At 41.8% G+C, this 23447-nt stretch overlaps 1 protein-coding gene across 5 annotated transcripts in view; it reads right to left on the bottom strand.

Annotated features, from left to right (window-relative positions):
- LOC118396446 (ATP-binding cassette sub-family C member 8) overlaps positions 1-16253 on the bottom strand; it is a 125166-nt gene extending 108913 nt beyond the window's left edge. For 2 of the 5 annotated variants that reach the window (XM_052465485.1, XM_052465486.1), the window contains exons 1-2: positions 15910-16253; positions 676-838 (exon numbers count right to left, since the gene is read on the bottom strand). In XM_052465485.1, coding sequence (XP_052321445.1) covers positions 676-838; positions 15910-15930 — 184 coding nt within the window. In that variant the 5' untranslated portion in view covers positions 15931-16253. Of the gene's footprint in view, positions 1-675; positions 1030-15909 lie in introns of all 5 variants that reach the window. The other 3 variants (XM_052465488.1, XM_052465487.1, XM_052465489.1) reach the window with 3 other exon arrangements.
- Positions 16254-23447: the final 7194 nt, after the last annotated feature.

Below are 23447 nucleotides of genomic sequence, written 5' to 3'. Positions count from 1 at the left end.
ATTGGAGGGGTAGCCAGGTGGAACAGACTGGCAGGCGAGCAGGGTTGTGCAACCCGACCCTACAGTAGATTCTGGTTCCAGCTCCTGCTCGCGAGGTCTAAATTCCAGCAGAAAGGTCACATTTGTTTGTCAAAAATAAAAATGCTTCCCACAACGAGGGGTTTCTTGGAATATGTCCCAACCAGCCTCCCACCCCCACCATGCTTCACCTAGGGTCATGTTCCCATTAGAATGTTAATGGTTTGAGCATAGGGGACACACTTAGTTGATGATGGCGCTTGCAAAGCCAGGATTATAGGTTCAAATCCCGGGTCCACCAATACGTCAAATGTATGACTGTAAGTCACTTTGGATAAAAAGATTCTGCTAAATGGCATTTATTATAAACTGTACCGTGGACTATATATTCCTATGCAAAATGAATTAATGCATAGTTAGTTAAACAAAACAAAATAACTACAGCTCGGTACACTCCCTTTAGCATATGCTGACACCATCACTGATTACCAGCGATTACAGATCATTTCATTGCAACATAAAGCACCCAGTAACGGAGTGAATGGCTCAGTAATGAGCTACCATAGGACAGTTATGCTTGTGCGTGCGTCCGTCAACATATTTTCCCGCTCTTGTGGTTGTGAGGCCGTGTGGCTCTCACCTCGTGGTAACACTCACCGATGAAGAGGATGGGGAAGGTAATGAAGAGCAGGAAGATGTGCGGCACCACGTTGAGCGCGTCCAGGAAGCAGCCGTTGTTGAGAACGCCGCTGTCCACGTTGTACGCCAACGAGTTGTTCTCGTTCCCACAGAACGCCAAGGACATGTTGGAACCGGGACTCTACGGGGGGGAAACTCACCACAGGAAAGGAAAAAAGGGGAAAAAGAGGAGGAGGAGGACAACAAGAAAAAAAGGAGAGAGAATCTCTCAGAGCATGTTGTTTCTTTTGTAGGACACTGATGTATTTCCAGCGGCAGGTCTCGATGAGTTAGAACGTGACCTCCGCTCTGGTAGTTCTTCTCTTTCACATCCTGGCTCCCAATACCAGATCCAGAGAAAAAGAAGGGAGAGGGAGAAGAAAGGAGAGAGAGGAGGAGGGTAATTACAGTCCAGTTAAAGGGAAAAAGCTGCACTCTTCGCGTTCCTGAGAAGCAGCATTGCCAGCGGAAAGCTCGCCGGTAACAAATTCCTGCATCCTGTTCCCCTGCTGTCTCCAAAAAACATCCTTGATACCCACGTCTGATTGCCAGGCCAGCTTTGTCTGTTCGCTCTCACGTGCAAAACGCTGCACAGCTCCTCTGGAACACACACCACAAAGACACAAAACACACACCGGCGCCTCACACACACACACACACACGAGAGCGGAGTCCTCCTGCGGTGCAACTGCTATTCCTATCTCTGTAAATGAGATTTCAGAGTCGACCTTGCAAGACGACAACTGAGGGTGAATGTGAGACAGTTTGTTCGTACAGAAGAGACGACCTGCTAGAGGTGGCATCGAGAGAGCGAGAGAGAGCGAAAGAGAGAGAGAAAGGTGAGGGGTGAACAAGACAGAGGAAAGAGAGAGGGGGTAATCAAAGAAGAGGAGGGGTGAACATGAATGAAAGACAGACAGACAGACAGACAGACAGACAGACAGACAGACAGACAGACAGACAGACAGACAGACAGACAGACAGACAGACAGACAGACAGACAGACAGACAGACAGACAGACAGACAGACAGACAGACAGACAGACAGACAGACAGACAGACAGACACAGACAGACAGACAGACAGACAGACAGACAGACAGACAGACAGACAGACAGACAGACAGACAGACAGACAGACAGACAGACAGACAGACAGACAGACAGACAGACAGACAGACAGACAGACAGACAGACAGAGACAGAGAGAGACAGAGACAGAGAGACAGAGAGAGGTGCCAATGCTGACATCCCAGAGGAGAGTTAGGCTACGTGAGAGGCATCTGGAAGCATGCTAAATCCAAACCCAATTATTTACAGGAATTACATAATGATATCCCTTCATTTGTTCATTGGCTTTCTACATATTCACCTGTGTTCAAGCACTCAGGGACAGAAAGAACAAAATGGTGACAAAATAACTAGATTGCCGTAGTGGCACAGACATCCAGTACCAGTCAAAAGTTTGGACACACCTACTCATTAAAGGTTTTTTCTTTACTATGAAATAACACATATGGAATCATGTAGCAACCAAAAAAGTGTTATACAAATTAAAATATATTTTATATTTGAGATTCTTCAAAGTAGCCACCCTTTGCTTTGATGACAACTTTGCCTTGTTAAAAGTTAATTTGAGATTTTTGGTTCCAACCGCCGTGTCTTTGTGAGACGCAGAGTAGGTGAACAGATGATCTACACATTTGTGATTCCCACCATGAAGCATGGAGGAGGAGGTGTGATGGTGCTTTGCTGGTGACACTCAATTATTTATTTAGAATTCAAGGCATACTTAACTAGCATGGCTACCACAGCATTCTGCAGTGAAACGCCATACCATCTGGTTTGTGCTTAGTGTTACTATCATTTGTTTTTCAACAGGACAATGACCCAACACACCTCCAGGCTGCGTAAGGGCTATTTTACCAAGGCGAGTGATGGAGTGCTGCATCAGTTGACCTGGCCTCCACAATCCCCCGACCTCAACCCAATTGAGATGGTTTAGGATGAATTGGACCGCAGAGTGAAGGAAAAGCAGCCAACAAGACTGTTGGAAAATTATTCCTCATGAAGCTGGTTGAAAGAATGCCAAAAGTGTGCAAATCTGTCATCAAGGCAAAGTGTGGCTACTTTGAAGAATTTTGATTTGTTGAACACTTTTTTGCTTACTACATTATTCCATATGTGTTGTTTAATAGTTTTGATGTCGTCACTATTATTCTACAATGTAGAAAATAGTAAAAAATAAAGAAAAACCCTTGAATGAGTAGGTGTCCAAACTTTTGACCGGCACTGTATATACTGCTGTAACGAGTACGCTAGGAGTCAGGAGTGAATTTAATAATAAATGAAACATGGAACAAAACAAGAAACACGAGTAGCGTACAGACATATAACACAGGAACAGAATCAATATCACCTCGGGGAAGAACCAAAGGGACCGACAGATATACTGTAGGGGAGGTAATCAGGAAGGTGATGAAGCACAGGTGCGCGTAACGATGGCGGCAGGTGTGCGTAATAATGAACCAAACTGGCGACAAACGAGCGCCAGAGAGGGGAAGTGAGAGGAGACGTGACAACTGTCTAAAACACAGGAACATAAAATGTGAATGGCATCCTAAAAAAAAAAGACTATTATATGTTACGCTGTTTTGTCAGGATTATACTCTATGGATCCCAATGACATTCTGCTCATTCACGCAGGTCATCAACCCAAGGTACAGAATGCACAGAGTAAATTCACACTTTTTTATAATTGATGTGTAGATCAAATACAGTAATCTGGGCGATGCCCAGCTCAGCTGTCAGGGGTGAGAGGTGACAACTGGGCCACGTTCAGTTGCAAAATGTTCCAAATAGAAATACCATGAATAGAGCCGACGTGATTCCTTATTCTACATGTCAGAGAGGCATGTTGGTTCCACATAGCATATTTCTAGCTGAATGATCAAAAACAGCACGCTCTACTGAACGCACCTCTGATGCTAGAGGGAGGCGCAGGGAGGGAGGGGAACAGAGTGAAGATGCACGGCTGGTCGTCGAGACACGATACCTGATACCTCCCTCGACACCCACGCAGTGTTCAGCAGGATGCAACTTTTTGGAACATGGAGATAGAAATATGCTATGTAGAACAAAACATGCCTTTCTGACGTAGAAGGAATCACATCAGCTCTATTCATGGAATTTCTATCTGCAACATTCTAGAACATTTTGGAACTGAACGTGGCCCCGGGGGAATGCAACATCTGTAACTCTGTACCCTCACTTCCTATCCTGCACCAAAATACCTCCCCACGTGGGAACGAAGAAGTTGGCATGAGGGAGATATCCAGTAGATTCCACAAACATCTCTAGGAAGAACTTTTAAATACATATACACTAAATGTAGATATTTTCTAGCTTTTCTATATACATGTGCAACAGACATGTTGAATTTGAGTGTTTTCTTTAGTCTCTCTGGAGTGTCACGTGGCCAGGGTTTTGCACTTTTCTGACTTTTCTATTCGTTACGTAGCAACAGGCAAGCTCAATCAAGCACTGATAAAGTATTTTAAATCATTTCAAGAGCATTTGAATCTAGGTCTGATGTGCAACAATCAACCATCTCCAACCTACTTGTGTTTTTTCTTTTTAAATTGCTCCTCTGTATTCACGTGTGTGGCCAGCTTTAGCTGGGTTAATCTGTCGTGTCCTCAATTTGAGATTACCACCGTCCATTGTGGGATTATTCCCCAGGGAGAGTTTAAAACGTCAACTGTCAGAATTAAAAGGGGAGGGGCAGAACAGATGCTTTAACAGCGGCTCAGAGGAACATTTTGATCCTCTCATGTTGGAATGTTCCAGAATGGAACTCACGTCGGAAGTCCTTGAAACCTTCAGTAAAATCACTGACCAGTGGCTACAGAGACCACTGACTGACTGACTTTCCTACCTTTCAGCTGCTCCAGTTGTACATAGGTATGTAATTGGTTTCAAATCTCTATTGGCAGCCTTTCAGGACCGGAAACTAAAGCGTTAAGACTAATGGCCATGTGGCCAAATAGACAGACAGACCTACTCACTGACAGACAACCGTCTCAGCTGTTCACAGTAGTCCACCGCTATGTATTTAGTGTATTCTCTGTGAACCTAAGAGGTATCTGAACATTCATCAGGACCTTTTGAAGAATATCTGACTCCAATGGGTGTATCCTGCCAATTCCAGAAGAGAGTAACCTAGGTTTAGCAGTTCTTTTTCTGGGTTACTGTGGTTCAACACAACATGAGATAAAAGTAGATTGCCTAACTGTGCAGCTAGGGGAGAGCTCTATAACTGGGAAACAACAGTTTGTTTCTGAGTCATTCTCTCACTTAAAATATTGAGATCTGGTGGATAATAGAGAGAGAGAGATCCAAATTGAGCAGCAGCTGCTGAAAAAAAATGTACTCTTACAAATATCGAAATGTACATGGTTTTAGAGTGAAGTACATTGGAAAAAGCAAACGGAAAACTGCAAGACTGAATGGGAGACAAAACAAGCAGCAAACGATGAAGATGAGCTTGTGTAAAAGTATATTTTATTTAAAATTGTGCAGTTATCTTCGCTAGCTGGATTGTTTAAGTTGTTAGGGACTCTCCTAAAAGAAGCTAGTTAACAAAACATAGCTAGTTAACAACAGAAAGACAAAAAGGACAAATGACAAAAGATATCAAAGTAAAACAGTTCTCTAAAGACACTAGGGACAACTGCATTGATACAAGGCAATGATTCTCAAAAGCCTGGAGGCTTGAATGTGTTTACTACCCTAAAAGTAGAAGCTGAACTCATCTCAGAAGCCGAGGAAAAAGTCAAGGAGGGAGATGGAGAAAAGCAGACCCCAACAGCCTCTGTGACCCGGCAAGAAGCTCTCTGTGTCCTTCTACCTACCTTACCTGCAGCAGACAGAGCCAAGGACATGCCTACAACACCAAGAACACCTGCTATGCAACGTTTCCACTACACCCTCTCCCTAGTTGAAGCAGAGGTCATAGAGAGAACAAGCTTCAAGTGGAGGACACTGTCCAGAAACTAAAAGAAGAGATGAAACCGTTCAGGGAGGAGAGCAGAGCATCTTTTGCGAAATTAGAAAGCAGAAAGGACAAACTGAGTCAGACTAATGATGACCTCAGAGACCATCTGAGCACAACAAGAGAGGAGCTACAACAAAGAGAGAGGTACATTGACACCCTCAACCAGCAGCGAGTCATTATGTTCTCTGCATCTAGAGAACATGTCCACCAGCGTGGTACAACACAGGCACAACCTAAGACCAGCATAACCAGCATGGCCTCCACCACACAGCCCGATGACACTGCACCAGGTCAACCTACCGGCCTCCCAAGCTGCTCCAGCCAAGGTCAACATACCGGCCTCCCAGTCTGCTCCAGCCCAGGTCAGCCTACTAGTCTGTTCCAGCCTAGGTCAGCCTATCAGCCTCCCAGTCTGCTCCAGCACAGTCTGCTCCAGGCCAGGTCAACCTACCAGCCTCCCAGTCTGCTCCAGCCCAGGTCAGCCTCCCGTCTGCTCCAGCACAGTCTGCTCCAGCACAGTAATAATATATAACAGTCTGCTCCAGCACAGTCTGCTCCAGCCCAGGTCAACCTATCAGCCTCCCAGTTTGCTCCACCCATACAACTGCAGTAATTATCGATTCAAATGGGAGGTTCTTGGTCCAGGAATGATTACTCCCTTGACACCAGGTGTATAACTTCTGAATAAGACTGACATCCCCAACAAATTACCTTCATGCCAAAGGTGAAAATGTATCTGCGGCAGTGAGAAGAGTGGCAGAGCGTTCCCAACAATCAATATGTTGTGTCCACCCTCCTACCAAGAAAATACTTCCCGGGACAGTTGATGGACAAAATAAAGCCGATCACTGTGGACTGTGCCTCACTCATAATGGCTCACCATCCCACTCGGACATACGAACACTTACAATGCCTTTGGAAAGTATTCAGACCCCTTTACTTTTTCTCCATTTTTCTAAGTTACAGCCTTAAATCTACAAACAATACCACATAATGAAAAAACAGGTTTATACATTTTTGCTAACATACAGTGGTTCTTCCTTTAAAAGTTTTGAGCTTATGCCGCGACCGTTTGTGGTAGATGGTGGCAGATTGTGGTAAATTGCGTCATTCTGACAACAATGGCTGACACTTAAATAACGTGCCATAGAATTCTGTAGCATCCCACAAACTGCCTTGCAGTTCGCCTGGCTCCAGGTCATCTACAAGTGCATGCTAGGTAAAGCTCCGCCTTATCTCACTCAGTTCACTGGTCACAATGGCAACACCCATCCGTAGCACGCGCTCCAGCAGGTGTATCTCACTGATCATCCCTAAAGGCAACACCTCATTTGGCCGCCTTTCGTTCCAGTTCTCTGCTGCCTGTGACTGGAACGAATTGCAAAAAAAATAAATAAAAAAAAGAATTAAAAAAATTAAATAAAAATCGCTGAAGTTGGAGACTTTTATCTCCCTCACCAACTTCAAACATCTGCTATCTGAGCAGCTAACCGATCGCTGCAGCTGTACATAGTCTATTGGTAAATAGCCCACCCATTTTCACCTACCTCATCCCCATACTGTTTTTATTTATGTACTTTTCTGCTCTTTTGCAGACCAATATCTCTACCTGTACATGACCATCTGATCATTTATCACTCCAGTGTTAATCTGCAAAATTGTAATTATTCGCCTACCTCCTCATGCCTTTTGCACACAATGTATATAGACTCCCTTTTTTTCTACTGTGTTATTGACTTGTTAATTGTTTACTCCATGTGTAACTCTGTGTTGTCTGTTCACACTGCTATGCTTTATCTTGGCCAGGTCGCAGTTGTAAATGAGAACTTGTTCTCAACTAGCCTGGTTAAATAAAGGTGAAATAAAATTAAAATAAATTAAAAATTCACCTTTAAAGAAAGAACCACTGAGTGTTCAGATCCTTTACTCAGTACTTTGTTGAAGCACTGTTTTTGTATAATTTGATATACATAACATGCCTACCACTTTGAAAATGCAATTTTATTTATTTGTGAAACAAACAAGACAAACACAGAAAACTTGAGCATGCATAACTATTCACCTCCCCCACAAAGTCAATACTTTGTAGAGACACTTTTTGCAGCAATTACAGCTGCAAGTCACTGGGATTTTTGCTCATTCTTCAAGGCAAAACTGCTCCAGCTCCTTCAAGTTGGATGGGTTCCGCTGGTGTACGGCAATCTTAAAGTCATACCACAGATTCTCAATTGGATTGAGGTCTGGGCTTTGACTAGGCCATTCCAAAACATTTACATGTTTCCCCTTAAACCAATTGAGTGTTGCTTAAGCAGTATGTTTAGGGTCATTGTCCTGCTGGAAGGTGAACCTCTGTCCCAGTCTCAAATCTCTGAAACAGGTTTGCCTCAATAATATCCCTGTATTTAGCGCAATCCATCATTCCTTCAATTCTGAACAGTTTCCCTGCTGATAAAAAACATCACCCCAGCTTGATGCTGCCACCACCATGCTTCATTGTGGGGGTGGTGTTCTCTGGGTGATGGGAGGTGTTGGATTTGCGCCAGACATAGCGTTTTCTTTGATGGCCAAAAAGGTCAATTTTAGTCTCATCTGACCAGACCACCTTCTTCCATATGTTTGGGGAGTCTCCCACATGCCTTTTGGCAAACACCAAATGTGATTGCTTATTTTTTTCTTTAAACAAAGTTTTTTTCTGGCCACTCTTCTGTAAAGCCCAGCTCTGTGGAGTGTACGGCTTAAAGTGGTCCTATGGACAGATACTCCAATCTCAGCTGTGGAGCTTTGCAGCTCCTTCAGGGTTATCTTTGTTCTCTTTGTTGCCTCTCTGATTAATGCCCTCCTTGCCTGGTCTGGGTTTTGGTGGGCGGCCCTCTCTTGGCAGGTTTGTTATGATGCCATATTTTTTTCTATTTTTTAATCATGGATTTAATGGTGCTCCGTGGGATGTTCAAGGTTTCGGATATTTTTTTATTACCCAACCCTGATCTGTTTGGAGAGCTCCTTGGTCTTCATGGTGCCGCTTGCTTGTTGGTGCCCCTTGCAGACTCTGGGGCCTTTCAGAATAGGTGTGTGTGTGTGTATATATATATATACATATACATATACACACACACACACACACCTATTCTGAAAGGCCCCAGAGTCTGCAACACCACTAAGCAAGGGGCACCAACAAGCAAGCGGCATATATATATAGACCCTTTGCTGTTGTTCTGGGATTGTACTTTTCGCACCAAAGTATGTTCATCTCTAGGAGACAGAACGTGTCTTCGTCCTGAGCAGTATGACGGCTGCATGGTCCGATGGTGTTTATACTTGCGTACTATTGTTTGTACAGCTGAACATGGTACCATCAGGCGTTTTGAAATTGCACTCAAGGATGAACCAGACTTGTGGTCTTGGCTGATTTCTTTTGATTTTCCCATGATGTCAAGCAGAGGCATTGAGTTTGAAGGTAGGCATTGAAATACATCCACAAGTACACGTCCAATTGACTCAAAGGATGTCAATTAGCCTATCAGAAGCTTCTAAAGCCGTGACATACATTTCTGGAATTTTCCAAGCTGTTTAAAGGCCCAGTCAACTTAGTGTATGTAAACTTCTGACCCACTGGAATTGTGATACAGTGAATTAGAAGTGAAATAATTGGTCTGTAAACAATTGTTGGAAAAATGACTTGTGTGATGCACAAAGTAGATGTCCTAACCGACTTGCCAAAACTATAGTTTGTTAACAAGACATTTGTGGAGTGGTTGAAAAACAAGTTTTAATGACTCCAACGTAAGTGTATGTAAACCTCCGACTTCAACTGTATCTACATTGGGAAACTTTAATATGGCAGTGATTGCCAGCAGAGCATTGTACGCAATAAAAACAACATTATTCAAAATCAACATCCCAATTAGATGTTGGACCAAAATATTTGATAACGTAATCCTACCAATAGCTCTTTACGGAAGATAGGTTAGGGGACTTTAAAATGTGGGACAAACATCCAATTGAAGCCCTAAAGTCCATAGAAATGCACAAACTAATAATGCATGTACTGCAGAATTTGACCACTTTCCAGTGGTAATGAAAAAACAAGAAATATTATTACAATTTTGGCTAAACCTAAATTCAAGTCCAAATTCAAGTTTCCAATTGAAAACACTTCAAACCCAAGAGCTGAGCCCAGAAACGAGCCCTCTCAGTCAGCTGGTGTTGAACCTAACCATCCAACCTGACACGAGCACTGCTTCAAAAGAAAGAATTCACATAAACAATATCATGAACCAATCAAAAGGACTCATATTTACAACATTGGAAAAACGAAACAAAATCCCAAAACCGACCAGATTGCTATCTGCCCCTAAACAGATAATACGAACATGCTGATTATCTCTACTCTGTCAGAGATACGAAGCACAGACAGATCCTTACCAAGTACAGGCTGAGTGACCACCAATTGGCAATAAAAACCGGCAGACATAAAAAGACATGGTTCCCCAAAGAGGAGCGTGTATGTGGTCACTGCACCACAGGGGAGGTAGAAACAGAGATGCACTTTCTCCTTCACCGTGAGAAATATATCTCACCAAGAGATTCATTATTCACAGAAATTACTATATTTATTCCTAATTTAAATGTATTAAACCCAGAGGAAAAACCATAAATACTAATGGGCGAAGGAGCAAGGGCTCCTCTTGCAGCCAAATATGTACAGCACCAGTCAAAGGTTTGGACACACCTACTCATTCAAGGGTTTTCTTTCTTTCTTTTTTTTACTATTTTCTACATTGTAGAATAATAATGAAGACATCAAAACTAATGAAACAACACATATGGAATCATGTAGTAACCAACAAAAAAAAAAGTATTTCAGATTCTTCAAAGTAGCCACCCCTTGCCTTGATGACAGCTTGTATTGGCTTTGGCAATATTGACGCAATGTTTTTCATGCCAATAAAGCAGCTGGAATTTGAGAGAGAAAGACAGAGAAGATTAGAGGCAAAGGCATGTAAAGTGTGTGTGTCGGTAGTACTCTGAATGATGTAGTGATGGTCATACATAATTTAGTGACAGAGAGAGGTCTCTCTCCATGGAAAGCAATAACATATAACACATGTGAAGGACACATCAAACAAACCATCTTGACACCGAGCACCGAGCACAGTCCAGCGAGATATAGGCCAGGTATATATATGACTCAATTGGAGTTGACTACATGGCCAAACACTATGCCACGCCCACTCACCGACCCTTCACTGAATGCGAACACATTCGGGCCGTCTGATTAGTCCAAAACCCGATGGGTTTGGCCAGAGCATATGCACACACATGCACTCATCATTTGCTGCTTCAACTCTGTTCTTTATTTTACTCCTATTATTATTATTATTATTATTATTATTATTATTAGGGATGCGCAATATATCGGTGAACATATCAGAATCGGCCGACATTAGCTAAAAATGCCAACATCAGTATAGGCCGATGTCTAGTTTAACCTCCAGTTTAATTTAGTCAAATTCTAGTCTAATTAGACGTGCATACCTATATAACGTAGGTAGGTACATGACATAATGACGGCACGTAAAATTTTGCACTATACGTGCTACTGTCACGACTTCCGCCGAAGTCGGTCCCTCTCCTTGTTCGGGCGGCGTTCGGCGGTCGACGTCACCGGCCATCTAGCCATCGCTGATCCACTTTTCATTTTCAAATTTACTTGTGTGTTACTCATCTCTGCTGTCCTGCGCCTGACTCCTCTGCACCAGCTTACACCCAGACCACTACACATTGCTAGCTACTGTACTTTATTTACCACAGCCTGCCAAGTCAGCTAGCCAGCGACAGTAGCTGCTTTTGATGTGTATTATTGTTTGAAATACATTTATCATTATCATTTAAAATAGATTTTAAAAATATGTACAAAAATAAAAGCTTGCACTTCAATGACATCCCTCAGATTTCCTTTGATCTTTCCAACCAGGCGCAGTACTACAAAGGCACCACTGATTTCGACAAGAGGAGCAGCAGAGATATTCACAATTATATTAGATAACTGGACAGATTTAGCTATGTACAACCATTTTTCAACAACCATTTCCCATCCAGCTAGTTGGTCAGCTGGTTGCTAGCTATACATATAGTTTAGTGGAGGCTGCTGAGGGGATGATGGCTCACAATGTCTGGAATGGAGTAAATGGAATGGTATCAAACATGTGGTTTCCATTTAGTTGATACCATTTCATTAACTCCATTCCAGCCATTATTATGAACCATCTTCCCCTCAGCAGCCTCAACTGATATAGTCATGTCTGTCATATTGCGGTATCTAGCTATAAGCTAAACCTGATCAATCAAAGGGTTAGGTGTAAGCAATTATGGTAATTACAAATCCCTTTAACTTGGTGTCTTCCCTTAACAGACACTGAGAAAGAAAGGATGAAAGTGAGAGAGAGAGGTGGGAAGAAAGTGGAAGACAGACAGAGAGAGATGGAGAGAAAGAAACAGAGAAAGACAGCAGTGCAAATGTACTTAGACTAGAGTATTTCAACAACTCTTCTCTTCCAACTTGTTAGGAAACCATATGTACCTACGGGGGAAGGATGGCCAGCCACACAGGAGGGTGATTTTTACTGAGGAGGAGGAGGATGCCGTGCTGACCGAGATGCATGCTGGCCATTTCGGAGTGAAGCGCATGGTTGCCAAAATCAACCTACGCTTCTTCTGACGGGGAATTGTCAAGGAGATGGACAGCTGGGCAAGTGAAATAACCTTTTGTTATTCAATCATATTCTGTTATATCTGAAGTTATTATGATTTCAATGAATGTCATATCAGAGAGCACACAATTTTTCAATTTGTCACTTTTTGCTTAAAGATCAGTTCCCGGTCTAGCCTGCCAGAAGTTTGATAGGTTGAAGACCTTGGCGCCCGGAGTTGAAGCCCATCAAAGTTGTTTCACCATGGCACATGATCAGTAAGTGTCACACTGGGGCGGCAGGGTAGCCTAGTGGTTAGAATGTTGGACTAGTAACCGGAAGGTTGCAAGTTCACCCCCCAAGCTGACAAGGTACAAATCTGTCGTTCTGCCCCTGAACAGGCAGTTAACCCACTGTTCCTAGGCTGTCATTGAAAGTAAGAATTTGTTCTTAACTGACTTGCCTAGTTAAATAAAAAAGTCAAATTTTGTCCTGATAATTTGTTTTATACTGGTTGCTTTATTTGACCACAGCAGAGTTCCATATTGTAGAATTGTGTGTGTCAGTATCCTTACAAATGTGAAAATCTGCATACTGTGTGACACAGATACGGGTAAGAATAAAGTCATCATCTAAAGTGTTAGAGAGATGTCAGGGGTGGATGTCATCGGACCCCATCGGTGTCTGACTACGACCGATCACTTTGCCAAGCGGGTGGAGACAATACCCATTAAGGTCAGTAAATGAAGAGTACATGCTTAACTCTACATTCCCATTCTGTAACCCATTCAAATGGATCCTTGGAAACAAAAATAGATTTTCATTTTGGATGATACCCATCAAGGACGAGACTGGCGAGGCCACCTCCAAGGCGATAATGACACCCACGGTTCTCCCGAGGTCATCTTTGAGTGACTGATGTCATGAACACTGGAACAAGGTACGGATGTTAAGTTATATTCTGTCACCAATGGTTTGTTTCATTTTTTTTTTTTTACAATTTGTTTTTGTTTTTCACCATGGTACATAAAATGGGACATATTTCAATATCCTACATTGTCAATAGATATCGTTTTCCAACCCCCTCCTCAAGGTTTGGTGAATGGACCAACCAGACCCTCATCCAGACCCTATAACGTACTTTGGGACCACTGAAACACCACCTGATGTGGTGAAAGTTGTCGAACCAGATCAGAATGTCTTTGAGGACCACCTTCAGGCACGGCTTTGACCAGGTAAAAATTATTGTCCTCTGTTCATTTATTTTCTGGCCCTCCAAGAGATATGTAAGAAATGTATTTGTAATATGAAATATAAATTGTATTTATTCCTGTTATTTAATCAAGATGAGACTGAACATCGACAAAGCGCAGGAGAAACAGAAGGACAGCTACCGGAGCAGAATCAAGAAGGGGACCAAGTGCAACCACATCCGGCCGAATAACTTGTTTTGGAAGGATGAAAGGAAGGAGAGACCTGGGAAACCTCACTGCTCTTTTGCTTCTAGCTGGGGTCACCATCTGTTAAGGTGAATATATATTTTTTTATCTCATAACTTTGCATTTGCACACAGAATAACCTGAAGCTAGTTTTAGTTTCCCTAACACTGATATTTTTCTTCATAGGGCTACCTCGATGGAAGCTAACAATCTTCTCCAGTTGGAGCAGTTGGACAGTCGACCACTGAAAGCACTGACACCCTACACTTCGGTGAAGTCCAACGGACAAAGTATGTTAAGCTTTGGTTGACATTTGAGGAAGCAAAAAATGGCAGTTAGGCTGAGCTTATAAAAATGTACCTCTTCAATTTACCTCTCTAAATGACTTTAGGACCATCGACTGTCCAAGCCCCCAGGAGGTATCCCATCCACCAGAACCAGTGAGTTCGGATCAGTCTGATTCGCAGCGCTCTTAGTCAGGGGAGGTCCAGCTTGAGGTAGGCTATACCTTCCAAAAGTACATATCTCCCATTTATAACACTGTCCTAATCCATCACATTTTCTCACAATAAAGTGTAAACTGTGTGTTTGCTTGTTTACGTCCCTGTCTCCTATCCTGTTCCCTTTAACTCTGCTCTTGTTCTCCAGGAGCTATGGGTTCTGCCCAACACCCAGACGTGGATCCACCTGATGTCCTACATTACCAACTACCCTCCCAACTTTTCCTTATTGCATATACTGTTATTGTTATTGTCATTATCTGCTAAGAAGGTTTTCTATCATACTGGGCACATAATGTGAGATACACAGACTAACTAAAACACTAGCACTGCAAACACTCAGAAGAGAGCAGCAGTGCCTGGACTTTGCAGTCTCCCTCTTCAAGTCCCCCTTCTAAGACTGGCTGCCTGTTGAGAACAAGTGACAGGCAGAACCTCCCACCCACACAGCAACCACACACCATAATTCAGTATTTTAGTCTGATTGTTTATTTTTGTACACTCATATGGCAATCTGTGAAAATAAATTAATGACAGAACTGTACCATAAAATATCACACTTTTTGCCCACTAGGACACGGGGGAACACAAGGACACAGGGGAACATTATTTGGCATGACAGCCCAGATGTATTTTTTTTGTTACCCAAGCTACAGATGGCTACTAATACAGGACTCGTAAAGGCCCAGTGCACTACTTTTGTGATTTTTTTAAGGGGGTGCTACAGCACCCTCAGCACCCCTTGCTTCCTACGGTTATACAAGCAATCATTGTATACCCTATAGCTGTGCCCCGGTGATAAACTGTGTAGGCTATTGTACCACTTGGATTATAGGACCTGGCACAGGTCTCTAAGGTAACATGTGATGTGGGAGGATGAAGAGAGTAAGATGAAGTTGAGACAATGACCTCGGGTCATTTTTTTGCATTTGATTTTGCCAGAGGACTACCAAGGTGCTGAATGTAAAGGGATGCCTGGCTCTGGCTTAAATTTACTTACCGAGACATCAATAGGCCCATAGTTTTAACAAGATGGTCACGTTTTGTCCACTACTGTCTGACTAAAACAATACATAATCCACTGGGCAAAAACGCAATAAATCGACGTTATTTGTACGTCATTTCAACCAAAAATAATCTATGTGATAACGCTGAAGTAATGTGGAAAACTGATTGGATTTGGAGAAAAAAAGTCATCACCGTAAGGGAATTACATATTTTTTCCCGTAACTTTCAATTTAAATCCAATGACATGGTGACATTGTGACATTTCACGTTAGTTCACTACTCAACCAAATGTAAATCATAACTGGACATTGAACTGCTGACATATATGCCCAGTGGGAAACAACTGAATAATACACTTTTTGAAAGACAAAAAAAAATCGATGGTGAGTAATGTTCAGCGAAATATAAAAAACATACCTTTTCACTGGAGTTTTTATTTCGCCAATTGTGCGCACGGGATAACTGTTTCGACCAACTCATTCAACAACCAAACAGTAGCACCCACACATGCAAAACACTTACCAGTTTGTATCGTGAGATCATTACTTTCAAAGAGCGACGGTTGTGGACTCCAGTCCTCGAGTGCAACAAAAGGCCAACATAGACAGATAACAGGTTGGTTATTTTACAAGTGGACCACAAAAAAATCTCAGGGACTATGCATCCTCTCTCTTGTTCATCTTGTCTTGACTGAGCATCCAACCTACTAAAAAAATAAAAACACTCGGAAAGAAACAAACAATTAGTCACATCTGTTCTGGTTTTAAACGCAGCTAGAGTCCATCACGTCCGCAAACAAAGGGAACTTGGTTAAACCGACAGAAACGATTGATGGATGCCGTGACCGTATGGGCAAAGACAGTACACTATAAAGATAGGCAGAAACTGCTTTTCTCCAATAGAAATTCCCGATCACGCTTGTAGGCGACGTTGGCTAATTAAGCACATGCGCAGAAAACGTCGCGCGATTTGCGCATGTGCAGGTCGTCAAATGAATGGCACTTCTTCGATATAACGTTGTTTTTGACGAAAATGAAAACGTGTCAGTTTGTTACTTTTACGAGGTTGGAGTAATAACATGTTAACATACTTAAGGCATTGGCTCGAATCTAGGTTGTGGCTTTTCGATTTCGAGAAAATGAACAACTAGGGAAGAATGTTTCACTTTTCTTATTGACTTCTCTTAACCGCAAACCCAAGCCTGGTCTGCTTCGCAAGCGTTCACGCAAGTCTGTCGATGTTGAGCCTCTGGGTTTAGAAACTCTGTGATTTGGGAGTCTGACTCTTCTTTTACCAGGATCTGGCCAGTGGCCACATTCCTGAAACTGTGTACAGAGGAAGCAGCGCGAAACACAATTTCAAGGCTACCTTCTGCTTTAGCATGAGCCGTCGACTAATGTACAACAACCGGTAGATCTGATGCAGACACACAAGATGCTCTGTAGTTACGTAGTTTATGCCAGCCCACCACATTTTAGAATAATCTGAACGTCATTGCCTGAACGTTGCTATTACATCATCGCTTGGTGAGCAAGCCTGCAATCCAACATGAACTACTTAATTTGCAGACGCAATTAACTGTAGAAGCGAATTCATATAGGCTACAATAATCATGATGAATATTTTATTAATGAAAATCAGTGGATGATTGAACATTTACTCATACAATATTTTAACTAAACTACACAGGCTGAATAGACCGATTGAATTAGGTTTAGGCAAGGGTCTGCGTGCTCCCGCATTGTAAATGGCACAAGACAAGTGTTCAATTAATCCATTGAAAGAGACCGTAACAATTAGTCCGACTGTGATTCAATAATGTCAGGAAATCCACTTTAGACGAGAAGACCCTCGCCACGGAACTAGGTCGACCCCGCCTACCACAGGCTTCCCAGACCGACAAGCGATGGGCAGAGCGGGGTTTGTGTAGACTTTAGCTCAGTGGGTTCACCTGGACGTGTCCAGTACAAAAAAACGTTTGGAACGTTGCAGATAGAAATGCCATGAATAGAACTGACATGATTCCTTAAAATCAGATAAGCATGTTTGTTCTACATAATCAGTGGCGATTTTAGCATGTACATCTTGGTGGGGCAAATTAATTTGTTTTTGATGCATGGCAGCAAAGTCACTACACAACAGAATTCTTACATTCGGCGGAACCAAATGTAAGTTGTTATTACCTCATAACGAGTCAAGCAAAAAAAATACAATTGAGAGGAATATGTTAGTTAATGTAAAGACAAACGTTTGTGCATATTTTTTTGTCATAAAGTTAATTTACGAAAATCGCTATTTAGCAAGTTATCTGACTAGCCAGCTTGCTAGTGTTAGGAGATTTATTTTGTAATTTGTGTTGTTTAATGTTTTAGGGACTCCTCAGAAAACCAAGCTGTCTTCTTGTGAAACAGTGGACGTAAATAATCTAGCTAGCTAAAGCATTTACTGCAAATTGGATGTACAATTGTATAAGCTTTCCTTGCAATGCAGCTAAAGTAACATAGCTAGCTATCTATTTACTTGCTTATTGTGTAGTGGAGGATAAAAATAACTGTATGCCTATGGATGTGTAGCTAGCTACAGTATGTAGCCGATCTGTGTATGGACCCTAAAACGTTTGGTATGAATATTAGTTCAGAACCTATCTATGATCCCCAGCTATCATAGTTGTATCAACTTCAAGTCTGAATTACATTTTTGTATTATTTTATTTGTACCTTTATTTTACGAGGCAAGTCAGTTAAAGAACAAACTCTTATTTTCAATTACGGCCTAGGAACAGTGGGTTCAGGGGCAGAACGACAGATTTTTACCTTATCAGCTCAGGGATTTGATCTTGCAACCTTCCAGTTACTAGTTCAATGCTCCAACCACTAGGCTACCTGCCACATTAATGAAGCCCATGGATAAGAGTAGAATATAATAACTTTATTGTGCCAAGGATGCAAGTCCTATATACACATGTACTGTAGTTATTACCATGCATGAGATTCCCACATTGTAGCCTGTACATTGAATATGTTTACTGATCATGTACTCTTCCTTGGCAAATAAAGGTGCGGTTCAGGTACGAATCTTGGAGACATTCTTTTTCAGTCATGTCAAACTCCATTATTTGAATGATGCCATGTCTGCGTATATGTATTACAATTATATGGGGCGGCAGGGGAGCCTAGTGGTTAGAGCGTTGGACTGGTAACCGGAAGGCTGCAAGTTCAAACCCCCGAGCTGACAAGCTAAATAAAGGTTGTTCTGCCCCTGAACAGGCAGTTAACCCACTGTTCCTAGGCAGTCATTGAAAAAAATAATTTGTTCTCAAACTGACTTGCCTAGTTAAATAAAGGTCAAATATATACTTCAACAGTGTTTACTGCTCCTGTGACATCAATGATTACACATTGTAACTATGCAATAGACTAGAAACATGATTGATTTGTTATTCAGAAAAAAACTATACATATCTAACTGCATTAATCTGAGGACACAGGATAGTATTTCAATGAGATACTTCATTTCAACCAGTGGAGAATGTGAAATGCTTTATTGAAAGAAGTTCATTATTCAGGTGTTATAAATGCATTATAATTATGATAATTGTAATATTATAAATACAAGTTCAATCTGTACATCGATGGACATATGGTGTGCATGATAAAACGAGGAAGAAAGACGAGGTGGGGAGAGAGGTGTAGAAGACAGAAAGACGAGGTGGGGAGAGAGGTGTAGAAGACAGAAAGACGAGGAGGGTGTAGAAGACAGAAAGGGAAAGAGGTAAGAACAGCGGCAGACAGCATATGATTCATGAATTACAGTGCTACTCTAATATTCTCTCAGTTCATCACAATTGCGGTGTCGCCTAACCAGCCTTGGGTCCCCAGTTTGCCCGAAGGTTATCTTAAGAGCGGGTGAGGTGGCGATGACCGGACTGGCTTCCTCTCTCACATCAAAACACACCTGCAGACAAGTAACAAATGGATAGAGAGAGCATGATTAAGCCTTGGTTTTCTATTCTAACACGGTCAGTCATCTTAAATCAGGAGGTGAAATGCAAAACTGACCTTGGACCATTAACTCTGGGGACTACTACATCTCTGTCTGTATTTCAATGTAAAGCATCTCTTTAATAATACTTCCTGTTGACCCGACCAAGTGACATCTCACCAATGATCATGCTGTGCCCTCTGTGTCAGCCAGTTCAGATGCGGGAGGGGTTCACCAAAACAGCTAATATAACCTAGAGGATTTAGGGAGAAGGGGGAGAGAGATGAAGTGAAGAAGAGAGACTGTTAAAACTTCTTAAGGATGTCGCAGAATACAGTTCCCATGCAGGAGCATCACTCGGCGGAATTTCAGAGCGCCACCTATAGTTTTTGATAAAACTCAAACTTTCAATAAACTTTCATTAAAATACACATTCAAGGTAGTGAATTAAAGCTACACTCGTTGTGAATCTATCCACCGAGTCAGATTTGTAAAATGCTTTTCGGCGAAAGCATGAGAAGCTATTATCTGATAGCATGTACCCCGAAAATACTGCAACGTCACCTAACACGACAGATTTTGCATTAGCCGGCGCTACCCAAAACGCAGAAATAAAATATAAAACATTCATTACCTTTGACGAGCTTCTTTCTTGGCACTCCTAGATGTCCCATAAACATTTATTTGGGTCTTTTTTTCGATTAAATCGGTCCATATATAGCCTAGATATCGATCTATGAAGACTGTGTAATCAAGGATAAAACTGAGTTTGATAACGCAACGTCATTTTTAAAAATTAAAAAAGTCGACGATAAACTTTCACAAAACACTTCGAAATACTTTTGTAATGCAACTTTAGGTATTAGTAAACGTTAATAATCTATCAAAATGATCACGGGGCGATGTTTATTCTTTAGCTCCACATCATTTTTAACCCCTTGATCAGCTCGCTCTCTGAACGTAAAGAAAACAGCTTATTTTTTATAGATATGAAAACAATAACTGAGATATGACCTTTCAATCTAAAGCAGCAGATGTCATTTTTAGGATACGTCAATACAGCCCAGTGCTGCTCACCTGAGAGGCCATCTTCTTAGGTGTCCGCTTTGACTTCCTTTTTGTTGGAAAAAAGTTGCTTTCAGAACTATTATTTTTGATTGAAAATAAAAAAAGGTCTCAGAGCGAGTGACGTCAACGATTGAAACGCTATTAGCGCGCACCCCACTAACTAGCTAGCCATTTCACACCGGTTACACCCGACTTGAAAAACATCTAAATATAAACATTGCGAGATATTTGGCGAAATAGACAGACATGCCTATATTTCCCCCATAGGAAACAATGGGAAGACCGCAGAGTTCCAATATTATTTTTGTTGTTTACATTTGAACTATAAAACAATGTGAGCAGGTCTCATTGCCAACAATAGCGAAGCAGGCATTGTGACGTTGAACAATAAGCTGGGAATTTAATGTTCGGAAGGCGAGTTGGTGCTCAATAATACTAAAAGGAGCTGGCAGGGTGAAAAATGCACTAAAATAAGTCCAGTTTTTTTGCGATTACTTCAAAACGTTGGCAAGCAGCTGGGAAATATGGTCATATTATGAAACTGGGCTCCAAGGCGGATGCAATGAACTCGTTTTTTTTTTATCAGAAAACAACGTTGTTAAAAATGTCATGTGTCCAGCCTACTATCTACACGGATTTCATAACACTCTCATCTGAGTGTACCAGAGCGCAGAATAATTACTTTACCAGCACTCAACACCCATTGAATATGGCCAGTGTCAGTAAACGTTGGGAAAAAAGCATAATTAAATTGTATCCAGCAGCACATTTATAGTCACCAAAGCTCTGATTAACACAAAAACTGCCTTACTAGCTCTGCTAGGGCGAGTGAAATGGTCAGAGTGGTCTCATTTGTGTCTGGAAGTAGCTAGCAAGCTAGCCAACATTAGCTTAGGTGCTTGACTGCCATTGTAAGGCCAGAACTCTGAAATCAACCCTACTCCTCGGCCCGAACATCCAGTGTGCGCTCTGAGAGCAAAACGGTCTGAATTTACAAACTGACCATTTTTATCTGAATGGTAACCCCATAATATTAATCAAATGAATTAAGCCAAATTTCTTCAAATCAATCCGATATACTATGCTATTACATAAAAAGGTTTTACATTCTCTGGTAATGCCAATACGGAATACTATCAAATGCTTCTCAAAGATGCCCTCTGGTGGTCAAACTAGCAATAACTTGCAGTAGTAGAAGAATGAAGTACCACAAAATGACATACCACAGAATGCTGCAGCAGCACGCAGGCTGTGCCGCAGTATGAGGCAACTTTTAAAGGAGGAACCACTGTAGATTGAGTTCTATCTGTCAAGTCATTTTTACACCAGTTACAAGGAGCCTGGTCTAGGCCAATTGAGGAAAGCCTCTGAATTAGCAGTGAGTGATCAACAGTATTGAAAGCCTTGAACAGGTCAATGAAGAGGGAAGCACAATGTTGCCTTTTATACATACAGTTAACCACATAATTTGGAACTAAGGATGCCGCAGCGATAGTGCTATGACCTCGTATCTCTAATACATACCATGGGACAATGATCACTGAGATCACATGAAAGTAATCCACTAGACACATATTTATGGGGGTTATTAGTAAGAATTATATCAATCAATGAGGAGTTAACCAGGTTGTTCACATTTAGCCATATCCATTTTAAGACCAATTGAGTCAGATTAAAATCAATGCATGTGCTCTTAAATTGATCTGAGGCCGGGGATAGACAACCCAGATTCAAATCCCCTAAAATGACCAACTCCGAGAAAATAAAAAATGTTAAACACTCAGATATAGCAACTGCCATAGCAGCATGGGGGCTGTAAATCCCAGCAACAAATACATGTGTATTCTGGTTTATGGACACATCTACAACTACAGTGCCTTGCGAAAGCATTCGGCCCCTTGAACTTTGCGACCTTTTGCCACATTTCAGGCTTCAAACATAAAGATATAAAACTGTATTTTTTTGTGAAGAATCAACAACAAGTGGGACACAATCATGAAGTAGAACGACATTTATTGGATATTTCAAACTTTTTTAACAAATCAAAAACTGAAAAATTGGGCGTGCAAAATTATTCAGCCCCCTTAAGTTAATACTTTGTAGCGCCACCTTTTGCTGCCATTACAGCTGTAAGTCGCTTGGGGTATGTCTCTATCAGTTTTGCACATCGAGAGACTGAAATTTTTCCCCATTCCTCCTTGCAAAACAGCTCGAGCTCAGTGAGGTTGGATGGAGAGCATTTGTGAACAGCAGTTTTCAGTTTTTTCCACAGATTCTCGATTGGATTCAGGTCTAGACTTTGACTTGGCCATTCTAACACCTGGATATGTTTATTTTTGAACCATTCCATTGTAGACTTTGCTTTATGTTTTGGATCATTGTCTTGTTGGAAGACAGATCTCCGTCCCAGTCTCAGGTCTTTTGCAGACTCCATCAGGTTTTCTTCCAGAATGGTCCTGTATCCCTGTTCCTGCTGAAGAAAAGCAGGCCCAAACCATGATGCTGCCACCACCATGTTTGACAGTGGGGATGGTGTGTTCAGGGTGATGAGCTGTGTTGCTTTTACGCCAAACATAACGTTTTGCATTGTTGCCAAAAAGTTCAATTTTGGTTTCATCTGACCAGAGCACCTTCTTCCACATGTTTGGTGTGTCTCCCAGGTGGCTTGTGGCAAACTTTAAACAACACTTTTTATGGATATATTTAAGAAATGGCTTTCTTCTTGCCACTCTTCCATAAAGGCCAGATTTGTGCAATATACGACTGATTGTTGTCCTATGGACAGAGTCTCCCACCTCAGCTGTAGATCTCTGCAGTTCATCCAGAGTGATCATGGGCCTCTTGGCTGCATCTCTGATCAGTTTTCTCCTTGTATGAGCTGAAAGTTTAGAGGGACGGCCAGGTCTTGGTAGATTTGCAGTGGTCTGATACTCCTTCCATTTCAATATTATCGCTTGCACAGTGCTCCTTGGGATGTTTAAAGCTTGGGAGATCTTTTTGTATCCAAATCC

The sequence above is a fragment of the Oncorhynchus keta genome, chromosome 17, assembly GCF_023373465.1.
Source record: "Oncorhynchus keta strain PuntledgeMale-10-30-2019 chromosome 17, Oket_V2, whole genome shotgun sequence".
Classification (NCBI taxonomy): domain Eukaryota; kingdom Metazoa; phylum Chordata; class Actinopteri; order Salmoniformes; family Salmonidae; genus Oncorhynchus; species Oncorhynchus keta.
The sequence above is the reverse complement of the archived record's forward strand: the minus strand, read 5'-3'. Positions and strand labels throughout refer to the sequence as shown.